The sequence below is a fragment of the Trichoderma harzianum genome, assembly GCF_003025095.1.
Source record: "Trichoderma harzianum CBS 226.95 unplaced genomic scaffold M431scaffold_5, whole genome shotgun sequence".
NCBI classification, from domain to species: Eukaryota; Fungi; Ascomycota; class Sordariomycetes; order Hypocreales; family Hypocreaceae; genus Trichoderma; species Trichoderma harzianum.
In genome coordinates, this window is record NW_020209253.1 from 2,291,408 (window position 1) to 2,317,721 (window position 26,314).

General features: G+C 51.5%; 9 protein-coding genes across 9 annotated transcripts; 6 read left to right on the plus strand and 3 right to left on the minus strand.

The window, feature by feature from the left end:
• Positions 1-2,440: 2,440 nt before the first annotated feature.
• On the plus strand, positions 2,441-4,616 carry M431DRAFT_507724 (hypothetical protein). The gene has a single exon (XM_024919008.1). The coding sequence runs from the start codon at positions 2,719-2,721 to the stop codon at positions 4,216-4,218; it is 1,500 nt and encodes a 499-aa protein (XP_024775736.1). The 5' UTR covers positions 2,441-2,718; the 3' UTR covers positions 4,219-4,616.
• Positions 4,617-5,500: 884 nt separating this feature from the next.
• Positions 5,501-6,455, plus strand: M431DRAFT_416560 (hypothetical protein). Its single transcript, XM_024914984.1, has one exon. It carries the CDS (start codon positions 5,752-5,754, stop codon positions 6,181-6,183), a length of 432 nt encoding a protein of 143 aa, XP_024775737.1. The 5' UTR covers positions 5,501-5,751; the 3' UTR covers positions 6,184-6,455.
• A 2,640-nt stretch (positions 6,456-9,095) lies between these two features.
• M431DRAFT_35451 (hypothetical protein) lies at positions 9,096-9,458 on the plus strand (the record flags this gene model as incomplete). Its single annotated transcript, XM_024914504.1, has 1 exon — positions 9,096-9,458. A coding segment is annotated over one exon (363 nt), but the record flags the coding sequence as incomplete, so codon positions are not given.
• Positions 9,459-9,560: 102 nt separating this feature from the next.
• M431DRAFT_83514 (hypothetical protein) lies at positions 9,561-12,192 on the plus strand (the record flags this gene model as incomplete). The annotated part of the gene is made up of 2 exons (XM_024923317.1): positions 9,561-9,926; positions 10,006-12,192. 2 exons carry the CDS (start codon positions 9,561-9,563, stop codon positions 12,190-12,192), a joined length of 2,553 nt encoding a protein of 850 aa, XP_024775739.1.
• A 1,390-nt stretch (positions 12,193-13,582) lies between these two features.
• On the minus strand, positions 13,583-14,341 carry M431DRAFT_530506 (hypothetical protein; the record flags this gene model as incomplete). The annotated part of the gene is made up of 2 exons (XM_024920794.1): positions 13,583-14,088; positions 14,194-14,341. 2 exons carry the CDS (start codon positions 14,339-14,341, stop codon positions 13,583-13,585), a joined length of 654 nt encoding a protein of 217 aa, XP_024775740.1.
• A 696-nt stretch (positions 14,342-15,037) lies between these two features.
• M431DRAFT_4971 (hypothetical protein) lies at positions 15,038-15,746 on the plus strand (the record flags this gene model as incomplete). Its single annotated transcript, XM_024917559.1, has 2 exons — positions 15,038-15,545; positions 15,634-15,746. The coding sequence occupies 2 exons, from the start codon at positions 15,038-15,040 to the stop codon at positions 15,744-15,746; spliced, it is 621 nt and encodes a 206-aa protein (XP_024775741.1).
• Positions 15,747-15,951: 205 nt separating this feature from the next.
• M431DRAFT_82277 (hypothetical protein) lies at positions 15,952-18,662 on the minus strand (the record flags this gene model as incomplete). Its single annotated transcript, XM_024923147.1, has 3 exons — positions 15,952-16,566; positions 16,651-18,501; positions 18,579-18,662. The coding sequence occupies 3 exons, from the start codon at positions 18,660-18,662 to the stop codon at positions 15,952-15,954; spliced, it is 2,550 nt and encodes an 849-aa protein (XP_024775742.1).
• A 1,131-nt stretch (positions 18,663-19,793) lies between these two features.
• Positions 19,794-21,519, minus strand: M431DRAFT_83452 (hypothetical protein; the record flags this gene model as incomplete). The annotated part of the gene is made up of 3 exons (XM_024923309.1): positions 19,794-20,238; positions 20,308-20,880; positions 20,942-21,519. The coding sequence occupies 3 exons, from the start codon at positions 21,517-21,519 to the stop codon at positions 19,794-19,796; spliced, it is 1,596 nt and encodes a 531-aa protein (XP_024775743.1).
• A 442-nt stretch (positions 21,520-21,961) lies between these two features.
• M431DRAFT_416581 (hypothetical protein) lies at positions 21,962-23,317 on the plus strand. The gene has a single exon (XM_024914985.1). It carries the CDS (start codon positions 22,404-22,406, stop codon positions 23,055-23,057), a length of 654 nt encoding a protein of 217 aa, XP_024775744.1. The 5' UTR covers positions 21,962-22,403; the 3' UTR covers positions 23,058-23,317.
• The last annotated feature ends 2,997 nt before the right edge of the window (positions 23,318-26,314 follow it).

Sequence of the window (26,314 nt, forward strand, 5' to 3'; positions counted from 1 at the left end):
AAACATCATGACAGCCCGTTTAATCTCTGAGACAATCCAGTCTCCTTCCGCGGCGGAACTCTTGAGCTTTCGCAAAACTGGTCTTGCACCTTTTGTATGGACTGGCAGAAGGACTTTTTGATATCTCTTCTTATCTTGTTGAATGACTGTTAACGAGACGTCGAGGATTGACTGAGATGATCGATAATTTTCCTCCAAGGATATCTCATCGGTGTCGGGATAATCTCGCAGCAGACGGTACAGATTTCGGATCTCGGCCGATCGCCAGCCGTAGATACTTTGATCAGGATCACCAACAATTGTTATTCGTTGGCGAGCTTGCGCAAATAGTTTCATCAACTCATACTGAATGCCATTTGTGTCCTGGTACTCATCAATGAGCACTGCCTGAATGTTTGAAACACAGGCGGGATATTCCCTCAAAAGTTCGACACAGCGCACTAGTAGATCGTCGTAGTCCAACAAATTCGATCGTTCCAAGTGTTCCTGGTATTCCCTGTAACACTCGTTTAGAGATGGATTCTCAGGCTGCTTCTTGTTTGGGGCTGGTTCCGCTGCGTGGCCCTTGGCCTTTTTCTTGCTGATCCATGACCTTGCGTATCCTGGATCAATGTTGAAATCGTGCCGCTTGCATATACGCTGAATAACTGCCCTCGAATCGCCATCATCCGCAATACCAAACTTGGAGTCGAGGCCTATGTGTTTACCATAGGCACTGAGGTACCGCCGCGCGATGGAATGAAAAGTGCCGAGTACAATCTTCTTCTCACATTCTGGACCAAGGACCTTTCCAACCCGCTCTTTCATCTCCCGGGCCGCCTTGACCGTAAATGTAGCAACAACGATGTCTGACGGCTGGTAGCCGGTTTGCTGGACCAACCACACGACGCGTGACGTTAGAGTATGCGTCTTGCCACTGCCAGGGCCAGCCAGAATGGCGACTGTCGACGCATTGGAAGTAACGGCACGGCGCTGAGCCGCATTCAGTGACTTTAAGATTGGATTTTCAGCCTGGGCCGCTGTCATGGTGGTGGTTAAGGCGGCAGCGTATTAAACAAAGAAGCAGAGATTAGGCATCGAAAGCTGAGGTTGCGGATCCAAGCAAATGACGATGACTGAATTTCCAATACAACAGACATAGAGAAAAAGTACATTCAATTCAACAAAGCATTGTGATTTTGCCTTATCATATCAATCTCGTCCATACTAGACGCCGCTGTCGAAACGCGTCGGCGCAACCAACATCAAACACGGCATCGCGAAGTCATGTGACCATAATGATGCGCCTTAGTAAGCATATGGGAACGCAATTAGTTAACGGCTTTGAAGCTGCACTGATTTTAACCATTTTAACCATTTCGAAATTTGAGATTTCAGAATGAGGGAATGGGAGAATGGAAGAAAGAGAGAGCCCATCGATGATCCTTCATGATTGTGAATGTGAATGTCAGACGCGCCCATCTGTGCTATCTGTGATGAGTGATGAGTGATAGAATGGGTGATGAGAAATGCCTTCACATCACACGACTAGTTGAAGCCGTCACAAATCCAGAATCCAGAGATGGCGTGACTCGTGTGTTCAAAGATGAGGTCCGTTAGCACGATTGGTGTATCTGTCGATCATCACTTCAGTCACTTCGCAGAACAACAATTCAGCAATTCAGCCATGCCCAAGAGGCACCCGGATCCGCTCCGGCGGTGTGCCTGGCGATGTGACGAGACATACAGGACGGGCACCTCGTTGGTCGAATTTGGGTGACCTGGGCTTTGGAGTTCAGGGCGCCCATCACCACTAGCAGGAGTGGCTGGAGGGGGAGCTGGTGCTATCGCTGCTATTCTAAGCAGCCCTCATCGCCGGCTCGCTCTAATTGGGGAGGCATTTGGACGAATCGTCGCGGGTGTCACTGCAGAGAAGCAGGGATGAGTCCCGATGTCCTGCTTGTGTGAGCACCGGCGCCGGCGGCTATTGCTAGCAACGAATTGCTCACCTTAGCGTCGGGTGCCCGCTTTGCATATCATAGCCTGTGATGGAGGGAATAATACCGTAAGCGATGTTGTTGAATCTGAGAGAAATGAACAAAGAAAAGAAGGCAGAAGAGATCTTAAGAATACTACAGTACTTGTCGTTATACTATTAAGCTAAAGAACCGACATGCACGTTGGCTGTGGCTTGGTTGAATCGAGGTCCAGTATCGTGGAATTGATTACAGTAGCTGGAGGTCCAGTTCCCAATCACTCAGGGCTCTCCCCTCCCCTGTGGGCTGCAGGCGGGGCGCTGCAGGGAGCAAAGCTTTAGTGCCTTGCATCGACTCTTCCAACCGGCCAATCAGCACCCGGTGGCGCCCGTCACAGAACAGGTCGGCGCTTAACCACCAGCTTCGGCCCAACCACAGGCTCGAGATGGCCTCTCCGTCTGCTCTCTGTGCCTTGAGTTCGTCGACGCCATGTAACCGCCAGAATGCATCACCCAGCCAGTCACAGACCAGCAAGCTGGGGAGCCCAGGTTCAATCCTCGCCCGGCCCCACGAGCCAGCGCCAAAGTTGCTCCGGCCAGCATCGCCAGCCGCTGTGACGACTCTATCTGTCTAAATACCCTTTACATGCCGCATATTTCTCCTCACTCATGTCACATCTCTCTTGGGTCATGTTTCGCATTTCAACGCCAGGAGGTTCCATCACGCAGCGATCGCCTTCATAAGAGCAAGGCCGGTCTCCATCATGCTTTTTGGAACTCGTCCTCGTCCTTCATCATCATCATCCCTCGCCCTCTTGACCTCTGTGCTTCTGTGGCCTTCATCTGCCTCTGCAACGCCGATTCACGACACCAAGTTTCTACCCGCGCAGATTGGCGGTATCATTGCGGCATACGGAGTCTCCTTGGTGCTGGTCGCCATCCTGTTGCTTTCGCTTTCTAGACGACGAAGAGAACATCTTAGTGGGAACGATATCCCCAGCTACGTTCTTCAACTTCCGGTAGACCCAAAGTTCCAGCAGTTTCAGCAACAGCAGCAGCAGTTCGATTTCGCAGCTCAACCCGAGGGCCACGTTGTTCCCCCTCTGATCATCCCAAAGTCCGAGTACTATCACTCTGGTCCATATAGCGCCCGCATCTTCGATCCCAAGGCGCATCCCGCATCATACATTTTACCATCGCCCTCTTCGTCTGCTATTCCTTCCACTCTTGGAGTCTCACCACTTGTAGACCAAAACGTCGTTGCAGCAGACAGAGCCATGGCGCAACAACAGCTTGAAGAAATGTACAAATATGTCATGGAGCATGAGGAGGCCAAGCAAAAGGGCATCATTCTCGAGTCTCCAGTTGCCTCTCCGAACCCTCAGCGCGACTCGGCCACATCAAAGACCGGTTTGCTGTCAAAGAAGAACAAGGCCAAGCCTGCCGGGTTGAACCTGGCCGCGGCTAAAGAAGAAAAGTCCCAGTCAAAGACTTCGGCTCTCTTTTCCTCGCTCCTCTCACCGAAGAAGAAGGCGGCCAAGGGCATCAACATCTCGTCTCCCATCATGACGCCCATGTCGGGAACTTTCCCTCAGCATGAATCTCGCGAGATGAGCGCCATTCCTCCAAGGCATTACGCTCCCGCGCCTCCGCCTCCGATCCCAACTGACCAAATTCCTTTTGGTGGCTCCAACGCCAGGGTGTCGGGTGCTCCCATCACCCCCGATATGTCTCCCGAAAGCATTCAAACCATCGACGAGCGCATTGGAGATGCTTTCGGCCGCGCCAATCGATCGAGGACTACGCTACCGTATGGCGAGAGAGAGCCCGATTCGGCCACCACGGAAAGCTCTCAGGCTCCCTTGGTTGGTCTTCCGTCATCTCCCAAGCCCGGAAGTACGTTTCCTTCGCTGCCGTCTTCACCTCGGCCCGGTGCCTCCTTCTCCCGTCCCAACCCACCGTCTGCGGTCCGAACCGGTGGAGCCTTGCCCCTTCGTGCCTACGAAGAGCAGCTGGGTTCGCCTTTCGTCACTGCCCAGACGACCAAGCAGACAGTCTTTGAGAGAACCGGCCCTCTATCACCAGGTGGCGGCATGACTCCGTTTACCGGAACCGCAGTACCGTACTCTCCGTATCAGCCGTATACTCCTTGCGTCCCAATCACCCCTGGCTTGGTTACCAAGGAAGATCGCAAGCGCATGAAGCGAATGGTGCCCAAGACGCCAACATTGGAGATGGTTAAGAGCTCTGAGGACATCTGGTAATTTGGTAGGGATCGGAGTAACAAGCAGTTCTTTTTTTTCATACATTAACTTTTCTTTTTTTTTCTCATTTCCCCCTTTTACTTCACGCTTCTACTGTTAGATAATTTGCCTGGGTTGTCCCAGGAAGGGCACCTTGATCATGTCGCCGTGATTTTCTTCTCGTTTTTCTCAAAACACATGGCCTTTTCATCTTTTTCATTTTTTTCTTATTGCACACATATATCCAATGACTTGGGCCAGGAGCGCAGGATTGAGGAAAGAAGGAAATTCATACCCCCGCATATTTGTTCACGACTGACGAGATTTTTGTGTACTTGATAAGCCTATAAGCATCTAAAAAATCCATCATCAATAATTGAGTGTTTGGTATTTTGAAAGAAATAAAAGATTGTACACCCAAAGAATATTGCTTCGTGATTGTGTAAAGATGGTAGTCGTTTAAGTGTGTGTTTGCTTGGGATGTGTTACACTGTACGAATGGAGATTTCCGGGAAGGATGAGGAGGAAAATCTTTAGAGTCGGTAGCTGGAGATAGGTAACAATACGTCTTTGCCGTTGCTCAATACCTAGGTACTCTTCGTATGTCGATTTCTGTTACTGTATCAGCCAGCTACACGCTGACGTTATCCTTGCTACAGATATAACATTCGACGAGTGCACTCCGCGAATACCGTAAGTAGGTACCTATCCAACGATTACACCTTAGTCTATACCTAGAAACAGAGACCAGAGCTATTCTACGTTTTCTCGGCTACTGGTAGCATATGACCTAAAATGATAGACTCATAGCATAGCATAACAGTCATCAGCCTTTATGTAGGTCATTACGTTCTTAATCTGACGCTGATGGCATAGACATGAAACGTAGTCTGGAAAGAACTTTTCGTTTCGTTTCTTGTCGTTTCGTTTCCTCTCCTCCCCTCTCCTCCCCTTGCTTCTTCTTTTCTTCTCCACCAGCAATTACCATTCTTTCGTCATGTAAGCACTCACAAAAGCAACGTGAAGGTAATCTAGAACAATGGGGGCATTGAAGCGGCAAGAGTTAATTAAACTTAAACTCAGCCCCGCGGATTTCGAGCTGGTCGCATAAACGACTAATACAAAAGAGATTGGTCCATAGCATATCAGAAATCCCCCCTTACAGTAGGAGACAAAAAAGCCATGTGATATCGTGTCGTCAACTCTTCGGTTCTGACAGCTCGAGCTCTTGTCGATCCATGCCGCGGATCGTGTTCCGCGCCGATTTAAATTGAGCATGCTCCGTAACGAGTGTTACCTACGTCCTGCTCTGAGGTCATAATACTGCTACTATCTCGGTGACTACCACCTAGCTGGTAGGCATGCTTGGCATGGTTAAAATTTGATGCCCATCGGGAATGGTTAACCTTGGTGGTAGATAGTATGACTCGATGACAATCTCCGCCAAGCACATGTGCGAGTGCTCTCTGCAAGTACTGTAGTGCTGGCTGCTACCCAACTATCAGGCACTACCTCATATCTCCCACCAAGTCCAGTAATTTGAACGTAGCTAGCATGGGATCTGATCCTGCAGACGTCGCTCCCGCGGTGATGGGCACGCAGGATGTGCAAAGGACAACCGGCCGGAGCAAGCTTTACGGCCTCGTGCACAAACTCCCTGCTCACACGGGCTGGGTGAGGAATCCTATTCAATGCAGCCAATATCGATCGACCCGCTCGCGGGAGGCGGGGAATATTGCACGGGAGACAGCCTACCAACATGTATCAGGACTAGTCTGGCAGGCTATCAAAGCAAAGAAGGGAGCGCCAGACTCTTTTGTGAGGGTACATGAATCGACAAAGCTCGGTAACGGTAGCGAGCAGACTCAAGGGAAGGATGGAGAGGCTGAGAGCCCTGGAAAACGTGGGCTTAGTCAGAAGATGATAGGTAACATGTCAGGAGTGATGGCTGTTGCCCCTCGTGTGTACTCATTGAGCTTGTGTTAGCCGAGCGGCGATATCAAGTCGACAGCCGTTGAGGGGAGCGGGACGTTGTGCTAGAGGCCCTTGAGGCCATGAGGTTGCGACGGCGCTGGCTCCGAGGTGGCTGTGATTGGCCCCGGTACGAATAAGTGACACACGCAAGTCGCTGACAGGCTCAAAGTGCCACAAGCCGTAATGAGGATGAGTGAGTGAGTGAGCGAATGGATGTAGAGCATCCGGAATTGGGATTTCGGACTGCCTGTATACTGTACAGTGAGCACTGTACGGGTTGCTCACTTGCACATGCAAATATTACAGGAGGGCGCCGCAGCTGATGAAAACCGCAAGGATGCTGCAGTGACCAGAGCGCTGCCAATTGCTGGGAACCCGGAGTCGAATTGGAGTCCGAGCAGCCACTCAGAGGTCCTGGCGATGCTGTGGCTGAGAGGCTAGAACGTCTGGAATGCGGCACTGGTCTCAATCAATGTCTCAGGCGGCAAGTGTCTTATTCTGTGCGATGATTGAGGAGACACCAAAGACTGTGCTGTGCTCAGCCAAGACACCAACGGCTAAGCAGGGGTGAGTAGAGCAGAAACGTTGATGAAACTGTACGAGCACCGTGTGTAGCACGGAGCTGCCAATTCCATTGGCGTGCGGCATTCCGCTGCGGCGACGGCGGCCAAATGGTGAGCGGCCGCCTCTAAGACTTCACGTGGCACCTTTTGCTGGCTTCGACTCTTGTAAAACTTGCTCAACATATTAGTCGTAGGCGCCCGTAGCTGCTCGAAGCTTCCCGTAGCTGCTCATATTCCGCTCGTAGCTGCTGGGCTCATCCATCAGGATCCCTCAATTCAATGCCAATATCTGATCAGTGCTCTTCGGTATTCGGCTGGCCGGCTGGAGTTGCACGGTGAATCTTGGCGCCTTTGCGGCTGAGCCACAAAAAGGCAAATGCCAGCTCGCGCGTGTACAGGCCGAGGGGCGCTAGGGGCTTATTTTGCCATGGAGGCTCAGCTTGCGCGCCTTGCGTCGCTTGGCCTTGTTGATGTCACTGAGCATCGAGATCGCAATTTGATGTCTTGTTACAGTAGAACCCGGACCTGGAGTGACATTGCTGTAACTGCGCTGGTATGGATTGGGGCGGTTGGGAGAGGGGCGCTGTCAGGGTCGATTGCAGATGGCATGTCGGCCAGTTCCCGAGCATTGCAAGAGGTTGAAATTGAACGTCCATGGTAGGAAGACGGGAGGTGAGAGCACAGCATATAGGTACAGTACGGGGTAGTATTTGGTACGGAGTACAGGCAGGATTATTGCTGCTATCCCACTTGCCGTGGCATGTTCTTCGCACGGAGTACTTTGGGTACTTTACGAAAATGCCACGGGCGCTAGTCCTGTCCTGGTGCATGCAGACGACTCCTCTCCCTTGCGGCATCTCGTGTGAAGGCGTTGATTGATCCATCCACATGCTCCAAGTATGGGCACAAGGCCATGCAGGTGGCTGTACTCGGTACCTCTTGACAGGCCGCGTATCCACTCAACGGCCACGGGTGATACTTGTACCGGTACCTGAGGGACGCCATCTGCACAATCACCTACTGTCTGGCTTGCTGCAGTGGCCGATGTCGATATGCGCGTGCTTTGGGCTAGTCTGCGCAGAGACAGTACAGGTATGGGCTCCATCCCCCCTACTCTACATGCATGGACGAAGAGAGGGGAGGGAATAGGGCAAAGGGCAAAGGGAAAAGAGATTGGAAGAAAATCCTGCACTGCACTGCAACTGCAACTCTGCTGGACAACGCAGCAGCACAGACAGCCTGGGCAGTATCGCCAAGCGGTGGATCCCGCCCATACGAGTACTCGTACATACAGAGTAGAGAGGCAAAACAAAACCTCAGCGGGTTGGCAGCTAGGCAGGTGGGGGCTTCTCGGGTAGGCCTTTTCACCTTTTAGCTTTTTCCCTTGCTCGTTGCGGCGTAGCCTCGCCTGATATCGGCTCCGGATCGTACGATGTTCCTGTCGTGCATTGCCTGTCTCATCTTGCACCTCTTTTTCAGTTTTCCGGCTGTCCGTACCGCATTGCCGTGGCCCAAGCCAGACGCTCCCAACATTCGGCGCCCGAGTCCAAGCAAGAGAGCAATCAATCCCATCGATCTGCCATTGTCCCGACGATCCATCGATCCATCCATACTCGTACGGTGCTGTACTCAGGCGAGCCTAGCCCGAGCCCGTGCAATCCCGCCCAACCCCATCCCGACAGCCTGAGCCTTGGTATTGGACTGGACTGGAAGAGAATAACCAGGGAATACCAAGCCAGCTCGAGCAAAAAAGGAAAAACGGGAAAACAAGAGAAAAAAAGCAAAAGGGAAAAAAAGGGAAAGAGGCGAAAAAAGAGAATTCCCAGCTGGGCTAAACCCGCCCCCTGTCTGATCCAGCCATCGTCATCTCTCAGCTTTTTTCCTTCCAAGTTTCTCTTCTCCTTGCCGCTACGGAGATCCAAGTACCAGCCCTTTTCATATGTTTCTCGGTCTGTAGCACGCGCTTGCTAGTTGACCGTCAAAAAAAGAAAAAAATCCGTCGTCTCGCCTGCGCGCAGCCATCCCTGGCCATCCCACACCCTCGGCAAGCCTCCCACTGGGCGTCTGTCTCAGCAGATCCCGCTTTAAGCTGTCCACCCGCCAGGGAAGCAGGAGAAAAAAACAGCTGATCTCATCGTGCTATCCTTTGGTGAGAGCGTCCACAGCTTCTGCACCACTCAGTCCACCTGGCCCGTCGACCGCACGATTCTCTGCCAACTATCGAGTCACTTTCCCCCCTAGGCCCTGACGCACTCCCGCCTGGTCTCAGTCTTTCCATTCTCGTTCTCTGCGAGCCCGGCTGTCGCTGCATGAGCTGATCCGCGAGCTTCCCCCGGTCTCTGCAGCCGCCAATCCCCTCTCATGACTGATGAGGATGGCACCAACGGGCTTGGGTTTGACGACCCAAGCTTCGGCTTCATAGGCGGTGGCCCCGGGCCTCTCGATGGAATCTCAGATGCTCCCAACTACGGCGGCGATCCCTCGGCTGCCTTCCTTGACGCTGGAGTCTGGCCTCTAGACGCCTCATCTCAGGCCAACTCGTACGACATTAGCAGCAACACCACCCTCTCTTCAGCCCAGCCAGGATACGTGTCCCCGTCCTGGCCAGCCCCAACTTTTGACCCGCGACAGCAGCAACAACAGCAGCAGCAGCAGCAGCAGCAACCCGACTCTATCGCCTTTGGCCTACCCAACATTGACCCTGCGTCAGTCTTCCTCCCCGGCGTAGCGGCCACCAAGCGGGGCGCCCTCCCGGTGTCTAAACCCTCTCTACGATCTGTCACTGCCCTGAGTCCTGCTCTGCAGGAACAGCTGCGAAACATTGCTATGCCCCCTCATCTTCAGTACGGCTCTCCCAAGAGCGCCTCCAGCCCTGAGTCGGCCAAGACTGGAGCTGCCTCGTCGCCAGACATCTCTGGTGGCTCTCAAAAGGATTCCAGGAAGCGTAAGATTCCTGCCGACGAAGACGACGATGACGATCTTCTCGAGGAGGGCGGTAAGCCCATCAAGAAGACGGCTCACAACATGATTGAGAAGCGCTACCGGACCAACATTAACGACAAGATTGCTGCCTTGAGAGACAGCGTCCCCAGCCTGCGCATCATGAGTAAGAGCGCCAGGGGAGAGGACACGACCGAGGACCGTGAGGAATTACACGGCCTTACACCCGCACACAAACTCAACAAAGCGACTGTAGGAATCCCACTCGAGATTTAATGGAAAACAAAGAATCAAGGGGCGTCATGTCCCCAATGGCTAACTAATGATGCAGGTTTTGAGTAAAGCGACTGAATATATACGACACCTGGAGAAGAGGAATAACCGATTACTGGATGAAAACAGCGCTATGCACCAAAGAATCGCCGCCTTTGAGAAACTGTTCATGGCTGGAGCTATGAACGGCTCTATGCCTCCAATGCAGCAGCCCACGCCGATACAGTATCCCCAAGATGGCCAGTCGCAGCAACAATCACAGCAGCAACAGCAACAGCAACAACAGCAGTCTCAAATGTCACAATCCCCGCTGGACGCTCAAGGCCAAGAATCTGGCGGCATGCCCAATGGGATGATTGATGTTCCAGAGGACATGAAACGAATCCTCTCCCAGATGCCCGGCCAGCCATATCCCGTCCCCCAGCAGCTATTTCGGTCCAACCCGACCGTGGTTGGTCAACAACAGATTCGGCCGATGCAGCAACAGCAGCAACAGCAGCAGCAGCAACAGGGCCAGCCCGGATGGAGCGCAAGCCCCTACTTTGGTAAGCTGATGGTGGGCTCGCTCGCCGGCCTGATGATATTGGAAGCGGTTCGAGAAGAGGAAACGAGCAATGAAGAGCCTCAGGGCCGCGGACTGTTTGCTCTGCCCGTGCAGCTTCTCAGGCATATGCCATCTCACTTCAATGTAGGGTTGGCAGGGTATCAAGCCGACATTTCCATTAAGTTTATGCTTCTTTTCGGCCTTGTTTTGTGGGTTTTCATCCCTTCACTGTTCTCGGCAATGGACCGAAAGCCCAAGAAGCAGCAATCCACTGATCTACATCCCGCCCCTTCACTGGCTTCTCCCATTAGTGTCCGTCGCCGCGCTTGGGAGACTGCAATCCAAACTGTTTGGGTGCCTCATCACAACTTCTTCCTCGAGGCGGCCGCGCTGATGCTCAAGACACTGAAGCTTAGCGTACGCAACGTCTTTGGCATCCACGCCTATCAACTGTTGACCGGGTTGACTCCTGACCAAGAAGTGGCCCGAGTCCGTGCCTGGGCTACTGCTCTCGACGCACAGCTTACCGGAGGAGATGCGGAGATTTGCATGAGCCGCCTCATCCTGACGCTGTTGGCGTCTGGCACCGTGCCCAATACCCCCAGCGGTCTGATGCTCAAGGCACTCCACGTTCGAGTCCTTCTGTGGGACTTGAGCCAGAAATGGTATCAACTTGGTTTGGTCAACTTTTTCGCTACCAAGGTTGCACAACGGCAGTGGAACGCAGCTCGTGACCTAAATAACAGACTAATCAATGACCTACAAGAAGACGAGATTCTGGAGATGCAGCGAGCAGGATACGTATTACCAGATCACCTGGCTGCCTTGGTCGAACAGGAGTGTGACGCCGTTCTCACCGCCACCGTCATTCAACGAGCCCACAACCTGGCTTTTAACATGGAAACGACACACAACTCGGCCCCGATTGATGGCATGGACTCGGTAGTCGATGACACGGCGATTGGGTCCCCGATGGATGCTCTTGCCGCCTGGTGGTCAACATCCAAGGTGCACGACGTTTTGACGACAACATTATATGGTGATGAGGAGGCGTCAGAAGACGTAGTAATGAACCTGGCCGTCAAAGTCGCACCATTAGGCTCAAATGCTCGAGCACGGGCAATCCTGGCTCGTTCTGTCCTCGCGTACAAATCCCGTGGAGACAACATTGCTGCTGCTGTTCAGGTCCTCCGGGTCGATACTGGTAGCAACGGCCTGATGAACCCCATGGCACTGACTTGTTCCGAGCCGAATCCTTATACCGGCCTTGCACCGATTCCTCTTCAAGCAGACGTTGCAGATCCCGACCTTCAGCTTTGCCTTCGCTGTGCGGTTGCTACAGCTCACCTCAAACGACTGGGTGGCGATGCCAGCACGAAACAATATGTCCGCACCTCGATCGAAAAAGTGATTGACTTGACAACAAAAACACGAATGACGCTGTTGAGCTTTACGTCGGTCATGGAAGTTTTGGAGCAAATCCTAGCCCATAAAGATACTACAAACAACTTTGCACCCCTGGTGGAGAGACTAGCAGCCATATTGCGTCTTTGGATGGGTAGCGAACTAGCATTAAATTGCGGTGTACCTCCCGACCTTCAGGAAAAAGTTATCAATAAATGTCTGGGCATTACAAAGAGGCTAGTGGGCATGGAGGTAGATACAGGCTACGACAGCATGACAGACGACGAAGGATTCTGATGATTGTTAATGAAGAGGGAGAAGAGAGAATGAAGACTATGCGCAACTGCATTTCGAAATCTGCTTTTACGATACTCCACTTCACTTGGCTTTTTGTCATTACTTTTTTTTCCTAATTTTTCTCCCCCGGTTTCCTGCTTTTCTGGGCAAACAGGTGTTTTATGGAGGACGACTCTTCTTTTTCAGACAAGAACGACGACCCCTTATACCTGAGAGATGTATGTATATATAAGAAAGAATCTGTATCAGGAGTCAACTAGCCTCATTACGACTTTATCATGCAACAACAAGGCAGGACAAAAAAAATTATTCTGGAGGGAAATTTGGAAGGGGCGATTAGGGAAACTAACTACTGCTGTATTTTCATGGCAGGGACGCGTGTTCATCATCTATCTGAGCTATTTGGGACTTTGTTGCTTTGTTTTTTCTCTCTATTTCATTAGTATTATTCTTCCTCACCCCCTTTTTTCTTCATCTTGTCGTTTTCCTTTGTTACTGCGGTTCGATACCTGGCGGGGCGTAGTGTTAGGGCCTCATCATTTAGGCACTCATGAAAGACAGGATAAGGGACATTCCTGAGTTAAAAAAAGATGTTTTTGTTCAATTTTCAATGGGTCTCTCTCATTCATTACTGTGAATATTCGAGTGTGTGTGTACGTTCAACGAGGGTAACGAAGCAACAGCTGGCTTTTGTGCGGTGTTTCTAGTTTAATCGGGAGATTCTTGTTGATTAGCTGATCTTGATGTAATGGTGGTGCTGTGGGATTGTGGGTGTTTCATTTTCACGGGTAGATCCGATCGGATGTGATATGATACGATTTCTGGTCATTTTGTGATGGGGGTTTTGATTAAGGGTGGCTGACTATCCAGTGTCCCTAATTGGATGTCGGGCAGCAATTCATATCCTAGTAGAACTTAGGTTATTTCCTGGCACGATACTTGATGTTTAACATCTTACACTACCTAAGGAAGAAAGATGGGTCGTTATAATTGTAGATATTCTAAAAGCTACAAGTGTTATCTAGTAGACATCACATTCAAGACTCTGAGTGATGCGGTCAAGAGGGGATATATCAGATAAAGTATACATTATCTTCTACTCACCCGCTATATAAAAACGCTTTTGATCTACTCGTAAAGTAAGTAAAAGAGCCAAAGGATCTCGTGAGCTCTACATGCCCAAAGTCTTGTCCTCCGAGACCCCATTGCCCCCCGAACAGCCTCCCCCAAAGGATTCAGGCGTCTAGCACCTAGGCTTTCACGCTGCGTAATTCCAAACTCTTCCACCAAACGCAACTATACCAAACAGAGAAATTCCAATTCCAAGGGTGAGCATCACTGTCCTGTTCCAAAACCCCCATTGAACATGTATACGTCCCGTCCATACACGTCACATTGGCAGGGCTGGTATTTTGACTTTACGAACCACATCAGGAGGGGGAGTAGTTCTAACACGATTCCGTCTCCAGTACGAGCACATTGTTCGCTCTTGAACGAAATAGATTTCCCTCTCGTCATAGTAAGGCTGTGTCTTGGTTCTGAGGGTCTTGCTGAAAAAGCCGCCGTGTACCATTATAGTGTTAGAAACCTGTTCGGTGACCACCCCCCTCTTCACTCCACGTCTTCCCGTAAAGAGGCTTCGGGGATAGTATATCATGCTTCTGCGCTCATATAGCCGGGTTACCCACACGAACATGGGACGTCCGTCTGGTCCGTGACGTGCGGTTCTCACAATTTCGCCGGAATGTACGTATGGGTTGTATGCAGAATTGGATACGCCTCCATTATGGATGTCAGGTCGTCGAGATCGAATGTCAGGGTCCTCAAGTGATGAATCAGAGTCATTCGCTTCTGCGTCGTTTGCTCCTGTGTCGTCCGCTCCAGTTTCAGCAACTGCTTCAAAATTGTTATTTTTCAAACTTCAATAGCCCCGAAACTATCTGCTTCAAAACTCTTCCCGCGCATAATCCTTCAGTTCAAACATGTCCAAGTCAAACTTACCTCCATCAAGCTCATCATCTGGTTTGGACGCGTCTGCTTGAAGTATTTCAGACTCATGTTCGTTTGGTTCGTTTGGTTCCGCTGGTTCGCTTGGTCCGTCCGAACCGCGTGATTTGGGTGGTGTAGTTAGACCGCGAGGATTCTCCATTGCATGGATGACTATGGGTTTGTAATATATTGTTTATAGGATTCAGCGTGATACTTGAAGAATGGTAACGAATGTTGCTTGTGTAGAGTGTTGGTAGAGCGTTTGATGTTGGCAGTTCTCGTGTGATGGAAAGGGGAGTAAAGGGCACTTGTACAGAGGAAGGAGCTGTCAAGCCAGTGGAAGTATCGACGCATCAATGGAAATCTAACTTCTCAATAAAGAAGTAAGACCCAAACTCTCAATATAGAAACTGCTATCAAAGTCATGCAACGATATGATTGCTTAATTAGTTACTCATGTCGGGATTTGGTGCATCATCTCTCCCGGCTAGCATCTGCAGCACTGCTTTCATATCACATGAATTTACTACAAATGAAGCTGAATTGAATAGAGTAGACAAAAAAACACTCAGATATTTCTCCCCATCACTACTACTACCCTCAACGCTTGCCTCTCTCCTCATCGTCTCCCCAATTCTATCTCTCTCATTCCCACTCCAGGGTAAGCCCAATACCGTACACGTACCTGGCAGCTCCCAGCACGTGGCACAACGTCATCCCGCCTTATAGTCCAAGTCCCTTATCCAATCCCTCATACAAACACCACCAACCACACACATCTCACTCACTCACTCATTCATATCCTCACAACTCTCATCTCTCCCCTTATAACCCTCTCATCCAACATTCATACAAAATGGCCACCACAACAACATCACCACCCCCTCAACCACAATCCTCCTCATCATCCCCCTCATTCCCCTTCCCCCGCGAATACTTCTTCCCCGCCTTCTTCACCCGCCAAACAAACATCACCATTCACCACGCCCAGCTCACAAAATGGTCCGCCCTCATCCTCGCCTACGCCCGCCACCACCGCCTCTTCCGCATAACCATATCCGCCGCCGCAGAGTCGGACCTCTTCTTCAACCGCGGCATCGATCGGCGCCTGTCTCCGCCCGACATCCGCGAGGTCCTCGACTTCATGCGCAAGGACGGCCGCGCAGAGTTTCTCCGCCCCGACGGCGCCGCTGACGCTGCTTCTGCTGCTGCTGCCGCCGCTGGAGGGGATGTCGTGTTTTTGTATTGGCGGAAACCTGAGGAGTGGGCGGCTCTTGTCGAGGCGTTTGTGGAGGAGACGGCACAAAAGGGGAGCGTTTTGACCGTGTATGAGCTGACAGAGGGAGAAAACACCAGAGGAACAGGTAAGTTTAACCAAGAGGCCTTCTTGTCATATAAAATCACGTCACTCGAGTCTAGCCAAGCGCACCAGTGCTAATCAAGACATGACAGAGTTCCACGGCATGGACAACCAAGTGCTCATGAAGGCATTGAATATCTTGGTCAAAAGGGGCAAAGCTCAAATCTTCGGCTCCGAAGACTCTCTCGGTGTCAAATTCTTCTAAAGTAGAGGATTGCACAACTAGAAGAGGCACAAAGCAACAGGCTACAAACCGCAGCCGGACATACTGTCCTCCCATCCCCAGCAAGGCTATTATTAACTGTCCTCCCAACACCAACCCATGATTTCGCAATCCACCCTTCCAAAAACTCCGTCATATACTTATATCATCCAAAGATGTCATCACTGCCTCCGCGTAAATACATGTCCTATTCTGTATCGAGCAGAAACTTCTTGTCAAATCGCACTTGCTGTGCCATTGCCACGTCGAGTAGCCAGTCTGGTGATACCACCCGCGGCTCCATATGGCCCTTTTCCGCCATGTCTTTGAAGCGTGGCCACAGCTGCTTCTCCTCCGGGGTGGAACCGCTCAGAAGATAGACCGGCTCGGGAGGCGCAAAGTTGTCTTGCTCTGCAGTGGTTGGCTTGATGTTCGATCCACTTCGTGCACGATAAATCATGAACATGGCACCGTTGGCTTCTGCTATGAGGCGATAGCTGTTGGGTCCATTCTTGATCTTGTCGGTGCAGAAGATGGGAATGCCTCGAAGGAGTTTGCCGCGATGGGCCTTGGCCCTGCTGACAGACCTCTCGAGGTCAATGTCGTACTTGGATTCGGCTTCGGAGTCTTTGAGGATAAAGTCATCCACGTCCTGAAGCTTACCAGTCTCGAGAACTTTCTCGATAAAGGTAGAAGATATGACGGTAGGGCCGCGGGCCAGGGCACACAGGAATTTGACCGTCCTCACAACATGTGGGGCGGCTAGGTAGTCACAAGGCTGACCCTCTAGGACAATTTGAATACCAAGATCGCGGAGTTTTCTCTGTAGATATGCTGTTAGTAATGCGCCTTAATCGGCTGGGGCAAGGGAATTGAAAACAAAAGGAGGATAACAGTTGTCACTCACCCGATCTTGATCTTCTTTATTCTGGTTACCCACCCATCTCGTAAATCCCGTTAGGATCACGCGCATTTCGACACCAGGTAGAGATGGCCGTGACTTCTTGGCCGGGCGCTCTTCGTCATCTGCATCATCCTTATGGCTCGTTGACTTTTTCGCACTCTCAGCCTTCTCCTTTTCTGCCAGCTCTGCGGCTCGCTTGCCGCCAAATGGAGTTCCTGGCTTGGTATTTCTCTTCTTCTCCTTTTCATAGAGCGCAATATCCGAAGCGATTGTTGAGAGCACGTCCATGGCCTTTGCTTTGGCACTACGTCCACCGCTGGAATTGGCAACAGGCGTCATGTTTTCCTTGCCAGGTCGGGCTCTTACTGGTGTAACTTGTTGCGTAGTACGCCGACCCTTCTTTGCCGCAGCAGCTGACGGAATGCTATCCTCCTCGCTATTGTCTTCCTGCATGGTGGTGTCTGAGTCCCCTCCGTGCGCTACCTCGCCAATCACCACGCCCTCCGCGGGACCGTGTGAGTACGCGTTGTCCTCAGCAGCCTCCAGAATCTTTCTCTTTCTCTTTGCTCTCGGGGACATGCTCTCCTCGCCTCCGGGGTAAAACAAATCTCTCAGCCGAGACTCATTGAAGGAGGTCTGTCCGATGATTTCGCCCAGATTTGTTCGAGGGGGGAAATGGTTGTATTTCTTAATGTTGACAGGCTGGATTTCGCATTTGGCGTAGCATTCTTCAACCCAGAGGTGATTTACCACCGTGATCCCCCACTCAGGAGCAGCTTTGCACTTTTCACTAGAGTTGCGAGCAGTAATGAGATGGGTGTTATCCGCTTTCATAGTCTTGGTGAATTCGGCGCCGCAAGCCTTGATGAGATTCTCCAGGTAGATGCGAGCCTCGCCACCGTAGTTGGATACGGTGATGCGCATATCCTTGAACCCTGGGATGCCATTCCTGGGGATGGGGTAATGGAGTAAGCGACGCAGGGGCGACGTCCAGTCGTTGTGAACAATGAGGAAATAGAGCCAGGACAAGTTGCCAACTTCCTTGCAAGCCTGAGAGGCTTTCACGTACTGCTCGCCGTCTCGGTACTGGCAAATCAAGGTAGTGCACTCTTCCACATCCTCCACCAACCGACCGCCACCATACACGATGATATCCTTCAAAGCCTTCTCGAGGCGGGGTGTTATCTTTAGGTCGGAACCAAGCAAGATAAGCTTGTCTTGAAAGACAGTAACCGGCGGTCTGGCCGAGTTTCCATCGGACAAAGATATAAACTCAGGGTTTGCTGATGATGCGCCGACCAAGTTATTGTTTGACGGAATGTCGAGCTCTTCATCGGGGTCCTTTTTCAAAATTTCGGGGTCGGGAAGAAGGTAGGGACCCTCGTCGATCCTCTTTCCCAACTTGAAGCAATCATCGAACCAGTGCGGCAAAACCACTTTGCCCTTCCAGCCTTTCCCCATCGCAACCACAACCTTAGGATGGTCCATGGACAGCGCGCAGACGTGCGTAGTCAGCCTGCCCACATCTTTCGACTCCTGCCCTCCCAGCGCCATAGTCGCCCCCAAGATGCTCTCCTTGTCCATCTGCGGCAGATCCGCGCACGTAACAACGACCTCGGAGAAGATCATGCGGGGATCGGGCGAAAACGGCCGTACTTGCGCCTGCTTCCGCCGAGATATTGAAATGGTGATCCAGTGCGTGTTGACAACCGGAATCATGTACGCCTGCGAGTCGATGTACTGCGGGAAGTCAATCGTGTTGGAGACGATGTGCGTGACTCGGTCAATTGGTATGGATCCATCGCGTCGATATTCGACTGTTGTGGCGCCATTCTCTGTTAGAATAGTCGAGAGCTGTCAATGACGATGATTAGATGCGAAACGAAACAAGGATTCAAGTCTGCCGTAGAGACCACAGGTAGTGCACGTACACTGCTGATTAGTTTCGGGGCCAGCTGCGCGCTGGGAACGAATGCGATGAAGCATTCGCTGAATATGCCCTCAGCATCAGCCATGTTGCCAAAATGCGGCGGTATCTCCAAGAATAAGAGTCGACTCTCTTTCCCCCCTCAGAATTTAAAAAGCAGCAAATAGCTCTGGTTAAACGACTTCGAAAAGTGCCTCTCGTAATCTGCACAAGGTACTATTTGACAGAGGAGAGTATGGAGGAAAAAAAGATGATCGTGAAAGATTGACGTAGCCCGACGCCTTATCCTTGGCGCCTTGCCTTTGTTTGTGGCCAGACGCGCTCCTTAGCCTCTTTACGCGAAGTAGGCAGGCTGTCACATGACTTTGACGGGGTACACGGTACTTTGCACTTTACGCAAATTGCGGGCTAAGAGGGACCCTGAGAGTCGTATCGTTACTTTGGGCGCGCCAGCCCACGGAGCTATCCACTTTACACGCCCATCGACAGTTTCTCAAAATAGTATCGGGAGCAGCAACGCGGGAGGCACATAAAACAACATTGAAGACATGTTACTTTTTATAGGCCCAACGTCACTCTTCATGAAAAACCAACCGCCAGATTTCCAACGATACGAGAGCAGTGCCATTGTCAACATCTCTCCAAATGGGACTTGATAATACCTCACCTTCATTAATTTTAGTACCTAGTAGTTTTTAAAACAATGGCAGTCACCAACATAGTGGTCAAGATTGCAATGTAATGCTTTTCTTTTGATCCAGGACATGCAATGCAATATATACATGTTGTTGCTGTTTGAATCTACATGACGCAACATTCGCTCTTTGCAGCAGCGTACCGTCAAATGCTCCAGACTATAACCATCGCCCACAAGAACAAAGAAAAAATAAAATAAAAAGAACAGAAGCAGAAAATTACAAGGAATCAAAACATACAACTGAGAAAGGAAAACAGTGAATAAGAGTGTGTAGTGGGGAAAAACAGAAAATAAAAGAAAACCCCGGCAGTGGCGCCAGATAAGAAAGAAGCAATGCTGAAACCGGCGCCTCTACGTATGCATCACCTTCGCATACCCCGTATATCCCAGTAAACATAACACATCATCCCAGGTATCATGTCTTTGCGTACACACGTACGCACGCACACACACGCACTTTCTCTTAGACAAGCTCGAAAAAGAATGTTTGGTTTTCGGTTTTTGTTGGTTTTATTCTTCTTCTCATGAGTCCACGCACGCCAATGCGACAGCAGCTCCTGTCAATGAGCTCTCCTTGGCGGAAACAAGCTCAATGAACTTTGGCAGGCCGGATGTGTTGCCTTCCATCAGCTCATTGATGTATCGTTGGCAACTAGCCAAGTAGCCGGGGTAGTGCTCAATGACACTGCCATTGAACGCAACGGTAGTCTTCTCCATTTTGATGTCGTCTTCAACCTTGGATCGAAGGGGAGAGGATTCAGGAAGGGTTGACAGAAACTTTTCATCACCTTCCAGGCGAATATCCCAGAGGGCGTAGACAGCGGAGGCAATCAGTGCGCTTGAACGCACAGAAACGAATGACGCAATGGCCTTGATGGCGCTCATGTCAACAACGCTGGGAGTGTGAGTTGAAGGGTACTTTTCAGTAAAGATGCTGATGGCCTGTGATAGGTCCGTAGTGGTGTCACTAGATGGGCAAACATGTTAGTTTTGCTACAGGCTGACAAATCATCAATCCAACGCAAAGGCGACTTACCCCTCTATTAAGGAGATGACTTCGGTGCCGAGAGAATAAAGCTCAGTCAAAGCAGGCGGGACGATACCGCCCAGAAGACCAGTCGTCTGAATGGCCTCTACCAAGGCCAACCGGACAATCTCGCCAAGGTACATGCCGCTAGTCATGTACTCCAAGGGCTGAAAGTCGGGTCTGGGGTGCTCCTTGAGCAGCTGTTTGTCCCATCGAGTCAGGGGCAAGATCTTGGATCCAAACATGCCGAGCTCTGTGTTGACGATGACGTGAGATGCTTCATCGAACCATCCGGCCGGTCGCTCGCCGAATTTCACTCGGCCAATAGCTGAGACGGGCAGATAGGCAGCGATGTTGACACCGGTACCCAAGATGAGGCCAAATCGTGTCGACGAGTGAGAGTACGCTCGTGATAGCAAGCAGGCACTTGAATCGTTCAAAATGGTCTTGAGCTCGACGTGGAGATTTTGGTTCTTGCATGCGGTTTTGACGATGTCTCCTAGGTCTTGTCCAACGAGGCCAATATCGGCCAAGAAGCCCTTACCCATTGCTGCAAGTCTGCCACCACCAAGAGAAGTTTGGCTTTTTTAAAATGTCAGTTTTTGGCACGAAATCGATCCAACAAAGGAACAAGGGAACTCACTCGATGGGGAAACTCCACGCCAAAGAAAGAGGCAGGGGATCCTCGGCGCTGTGTTGTCTGTTGAGCGTACCTTGGATCGTTTCGGTAATACGCGCAGCCATCCACTCGAAAAAGGCTATTCCCTCCAGATCCTTGACCTCCTTGGTGATTTTGTAATTTTGGATGCTCACAATCTCAGTAGCGCTTCCAGATTCTGTCCCGCGTCCTCGCAGTTCCACCAAGGCAACTCTTAGTGTCGATCCTCCCACGTCCAAGGCCAAGTATTGTCCACGTTCGGAACCTGATGGTAGTTGGTGGCTGTATGAAGGAAGCATGCACTGCAAATCTGCGTTGAGCCCCTCCAGGATCTGCTTCTTCAAGTTCATGGAAATCTCCTGCAGACCATCGCCGCTGATGGGACCGACCAGCGCGGCCTCGGCATCCTTCAGGAACTGCTGGAGAGTCTTCTTCTGACCGTCTGTTTCCTTGCTCTTCTTATTTCCCGATAACCAAAAGGCCAAGATGGCCTGTATCAGGGACTTGCCCCTAAGCAAGCTTTTGACGACGGCGGCCATGAATGCTTTCCGGAACTGTGACATTGCTGAAAGATATTAAGGACCTAGCGTGAATGGGCAAGGCAGAGGAGAAAAGAGGCGAAAGGAACAAGATAGTCGGATGAGGTTAGGGCGAGATGAGGCTGATATAAGAAAGTATGGAGACTGTAGGGCATCAAGGATGTGGTATAAGCAAAGGTCACCAGCCAAAAAGTAACGAGGGTGATGGTGGAGGTGTGATCGCGGCAAAAGAAGCGCCGAACAATCGAGAGGTACAAAGCCGGACCGTACTCTGCCACGCCAACAAGGGGGAAAGCGACGGTCACCCGTATCTTTGCTTGGTAAATGCAAGACAAGGCGTCCAAACACGAGGTCAGGCTTGGGACCCGATCGACAGGCACGACTCGGGAGCGCGGGACTGATGGATCTGTAGCAGCAGCAACAACAGAAGGGCCGTCGACCAACAGAAGGCAGCGAGGGAGAGAACTACTAGGTAGTAGAAGAAGCGATGGAAGGGGAAGTGGAATGGAACCTGCCCCGTGCTGATGCAATCTCGGGCAACGGCCACCTCACAGCTGGCAATGGGGAGAAGAAAGAGGGTCGAGAGAGGGTCGCATGGGGAGAAAAGAGATGCGGTCGTCCAGCCAGGTCGAGGGTTGGGCACGGAGTAGTCCGTATAGGTGGTAGGTCTCCCTTGAGTTGTCGGATGGATATGCGGAGGGCCGGCGAATGGCAGCGTCCGGATGGCCACAACAAGGTGAGCGACAGAAAGGTAACCAGCTAACGGGCCTTGCCAATCCAATGTAATGTAATGTACAGGTATGGTGGCAGGTCAGTCAGCAGAAGGCGTGTGCCTCGAAAGGTTACAGGGCATGCCCCGTGCTTGCGCGACGACAAGGCGATCTTGAGCTAGATGGAGCTTTTCTCGTATGCAGACTGCCGAGAGCTTGTTCGCCGGACCAAACAATGGAAACCAAAATAACGTCGCACGGCACGGTGGAGCCGATCAATGGCTGGCTTTCAGCGGGCACGCACTGGCAGAAGATCAGGTACTTGTACAAGTAGTCGTAGCTGGCTGTACAGACAGTATCTCGTATGCTGCGAAAGGGCGAGCAAAGGGGGAGAAAGTCAATGGGCGGGATGGGGGTCACATCGGGGCTTTCTGTCTGGAAGCAATAATTATCGCAGGGCACGCGCTCACTCGCAAGACAGCAGCAATACGAAGCAAGTCAACAGCGCAGTGGCGCGTGTACTCCATACTTGCCCGTATTTGGCACAGCAGCGCATGCGACAATGGAGACGGCCCAAAGGGAAAGGGACGTTCGACGAGATCAACCTTGGTAAAAGGAGGGCTTCTGGGTGCGGGCGACGCTTCCATTCCAGGGGGGCCAGCCAAGGGGGAAGCCATTAGCGGGTGGAGAGGCAGAGGGAGTGGCGCTGCATGGGATGGGCAAGGCAAGGTGAGGCCAGGCAAGACAAAGAGGCAACGCAAAAGGATAGGTGCTGTACTCGTAGACTGTTGGAAGTTGAGCAGAAAGTCGAGAGGTTTGTGGTGTTGTAACGTTGCGGTGGAGAGTTGGTAGCGTGGAGGTTTTGACGGCGACTAGGCGCGGGATGGACAGGGGGGGCTGGCCCAGCTGGCCGGGAAATTTTGCCATTGGGTCCGGCGATTTGGAGGCGTGCTGATGGCCTGAAATTGCAGAGATGCAACGGCGCGGAGCAGAACACGGAGTACAGGTACAGGTACAGGGAACCTGCGGAATTGATACACATATTGGCGGCTCAGCGGAAGTGTCCATGTACATGGTGCAACTCAAATGAAGAATCAATCAATCAATCCAATCAATCAGCCAGTCAGCTTAATCAATCAAATGTTGATCACCTAGTCAAATTGGATCCAATGCAATCAATGTGAGCTGCGGGCCATCAATCCATTAATCCATTCATTAGTGGCGGGTACAGCCCACCAGCCACAGCTCCGCACAGCCTGCAATCGAAGCCATGATCCACCGCATCCATTTCATGTCATGTTCAAGCTTGTTCCATTTCAATCAATAGTGATTTCCAGGCCTGTCAGTCTCTCAAGAGCCGCCCCATCGTCGTGTTACAGGGACAGTTCGTTCGATAGTACGGAGTACGGAGTACTTGCAGCCATGGAAATCTCCCTGTGGCGCAGAAAGCCCCAACCGCCAATGGAACTCGAGGTGTGCACCCCCATGTCTCTCCAATTCAGTCTCCAACATTGCTCCAACTCACTCAGCGCTGCCTATGTCTCTCTCTCTCTCTCGTTGCCTTTTGCCCCCATTTAGGGGTCCTTCTTTGGGGCCGCTACGTCTGCCAAGAAGCCACATAGCTACGATGCTCTCTGGTACTGTTACTGTTACTGTTGATTCCGGTGAGCTCAGCTTCGTCGAGGACCTGGGCAGAGCTAGAGGCGTGTCTGCCTTCTCGTGGGGTGAGCTTCGCGGCCGGCGATAAGATTGATGGGAACATGAAAGCTACTATGCTGTACTCGTACACGAACAAGGAGTGCCTGTAGGCATGCGTCCATCCATGCACCCTCGTGACCGCAAGGTTGTCCCTTAATGCGTCCAGCAAGAGAAAGTGGTAATCGCATATAGCACAAACGCTAAGCCTCGATCTCGAAACACTCGTCCTCCCAATCCCAACTTTAATCCTGCCTCGGCTGCAATCGCCTTCCTATATCGTCCTCGCAGGGCCAAGCCAGCCCTGGGCACTGGGTTAATGCAGAGATTGTAGATAGCGAGCTGCACCTGATAGGATAATTTGATATCAGGTGCAACCTCATCTAACGGCCGTGGTTGAACTTGTATAGCATTTCGACATTAGATCGCCCGGATAAGCATGTGCATCACCTTTCCTCCTACTAGATTAGTATGCTTCCCGGACGGAGCAGCGTAGCATCGGCGGTATCTTGTATCCGAAGCCATCTGTGCATTCATAAGATCGTCTAACCCTCGTCCATGGAAGCGCTTACTCGAGCCGTAATGCCTGAACGAAACATGACGCTCTTTTTGCCTGTGCAAACGCGAGTAATATTGCAAGCCAGTCTCGGCTAACAACAAAGTCACCAGATGAGAAGGCATCTGACTCTGGCATGGCATGGATCTGGAACCCGGCCAGCGTCGCAAAGAGATGCATACAAATCTCGATGGTACTACCTGCACCGTGCTTCGTATAACGAAAAAGCCACTTCGCCAAACTTCCTGTGTTACGGTGCCCGTTGCGGATATTCAATGTTGCCTCGATGTCTCGGCGTGGATACATGGCAGCATCAGGACGATGAGACGAGATGACATGAGACAATACTCGCATCACGATGGAGTAAGAGTTTGCAAACAGGAGACGAGTCGCACGACGGCCTGGGGTCACAGTCATGAATGAGTGGCCAGTGTTGAATGCTCGACATGCCAGGGGGTTGTTGATTGGGCTTAGCATCTCTGGGAACGTTGAAGCCACGAGACGGCCAGCAGCAACATTGAACCAAGACGGCATCGAACATCGTTTAGCAGGCAACATACACGGCCCCGCTCATAACTGGCCGAAGGAGACTCTTCTTCACCTGATGCGATCCATCGTGAACAACTAAACCTCAAACGTTGTACTGCTGTGCTGCTGTTATGGATAGGCAGGTAGTCAGTCAATCCTCTGTCACGTACCACCGATCCGGCAGTTGCCACTATTGATGAGACCTTTGAGCGATGGGAAAATCCACCAGCCGGAGTAATGAGACATGGAACGGCTCTGCTCCATCTACCACTGTTAGTCAACAAGGGGAGCTGTTTTAGATGATCAAAATGTCTAGTCAGGCGAGCCTCATGATTGGCTGCCCTAGCGGCAAACGGGCGTGAGCTGGATTGCCCGTTATAGACGTCACGAAAAAAAAGGGTTGCCCCGTTTGCAATGCCGCGATGCAACAACTCGCATTGGAGCACTATCGCTGTATCATGTCCTAGCGATGGTTACGGTATAGTATCGAATACGGAGCACGGCAAAGCATTGGATATACCGGGCGGCCGTAAGGAAACTCGAACGGAGCCGGGCTGTCTTAGACAAAAGAAGAATTGAAACCCTCCCCACCACCAACGTCCATCAGTTACGGGGACCCAAAGTGGCGCGCAACCGATGGAAGCATGCAGTGACGTTCCATCGAACCAAATTTTTTTTTCTCGCACACCCAAACCGAGCATCATTCGAATCGCCGGCCCACTAACATTCCCAGCGCCGCTCACATGGCACCTCCAAAGCGTGCTAGTTTGCCGCTGCGACTTTCGATGTTAGTGCAGTACAAGCCCGTCACCCCGAGTGGCAGAAACACGCCCCCAGCCCAGACGCTCTTCCCGCAGTCTCCGTTCCGCTCGTTGGGCTGTAACTCTGCTGTATTCGCCCATGTGTCGCCAATGGCCGTTACCCATAGGTACCCAGCGATGACTTACTTTTGTGTCAAGTGTGTCGTTAAGCGCTCTTCCGATTCAGGAACCTGGGGCGGCTTTTGGCAGAGTTGCATGTCGCTCACTTTGAAGGGGCGCCCCTCCTCCCCTCCATACAAACTGGGCTCTCTTAAGCCATGGGAGCCGTAGTCCTGCCCTCCCTCTTTTCTTTAGAAAAAGGTTCTCTTCTTTTCCTCTCTAAACTAACGAGTTCAAACATCTTCTTATCCTCTTCCTGATACTCGGCCCCAAGAGCAGCTTCAAATCTCCTCTTACTCCGACCTCCCCGGAGAGCCTGTATATCCATTCTCCCCCCCCCCTCATAACACTCACACATCTTTTATCTCTCTCCCCCACACTAGTCCTCTTCCCTCTCCCAGTCGAACACC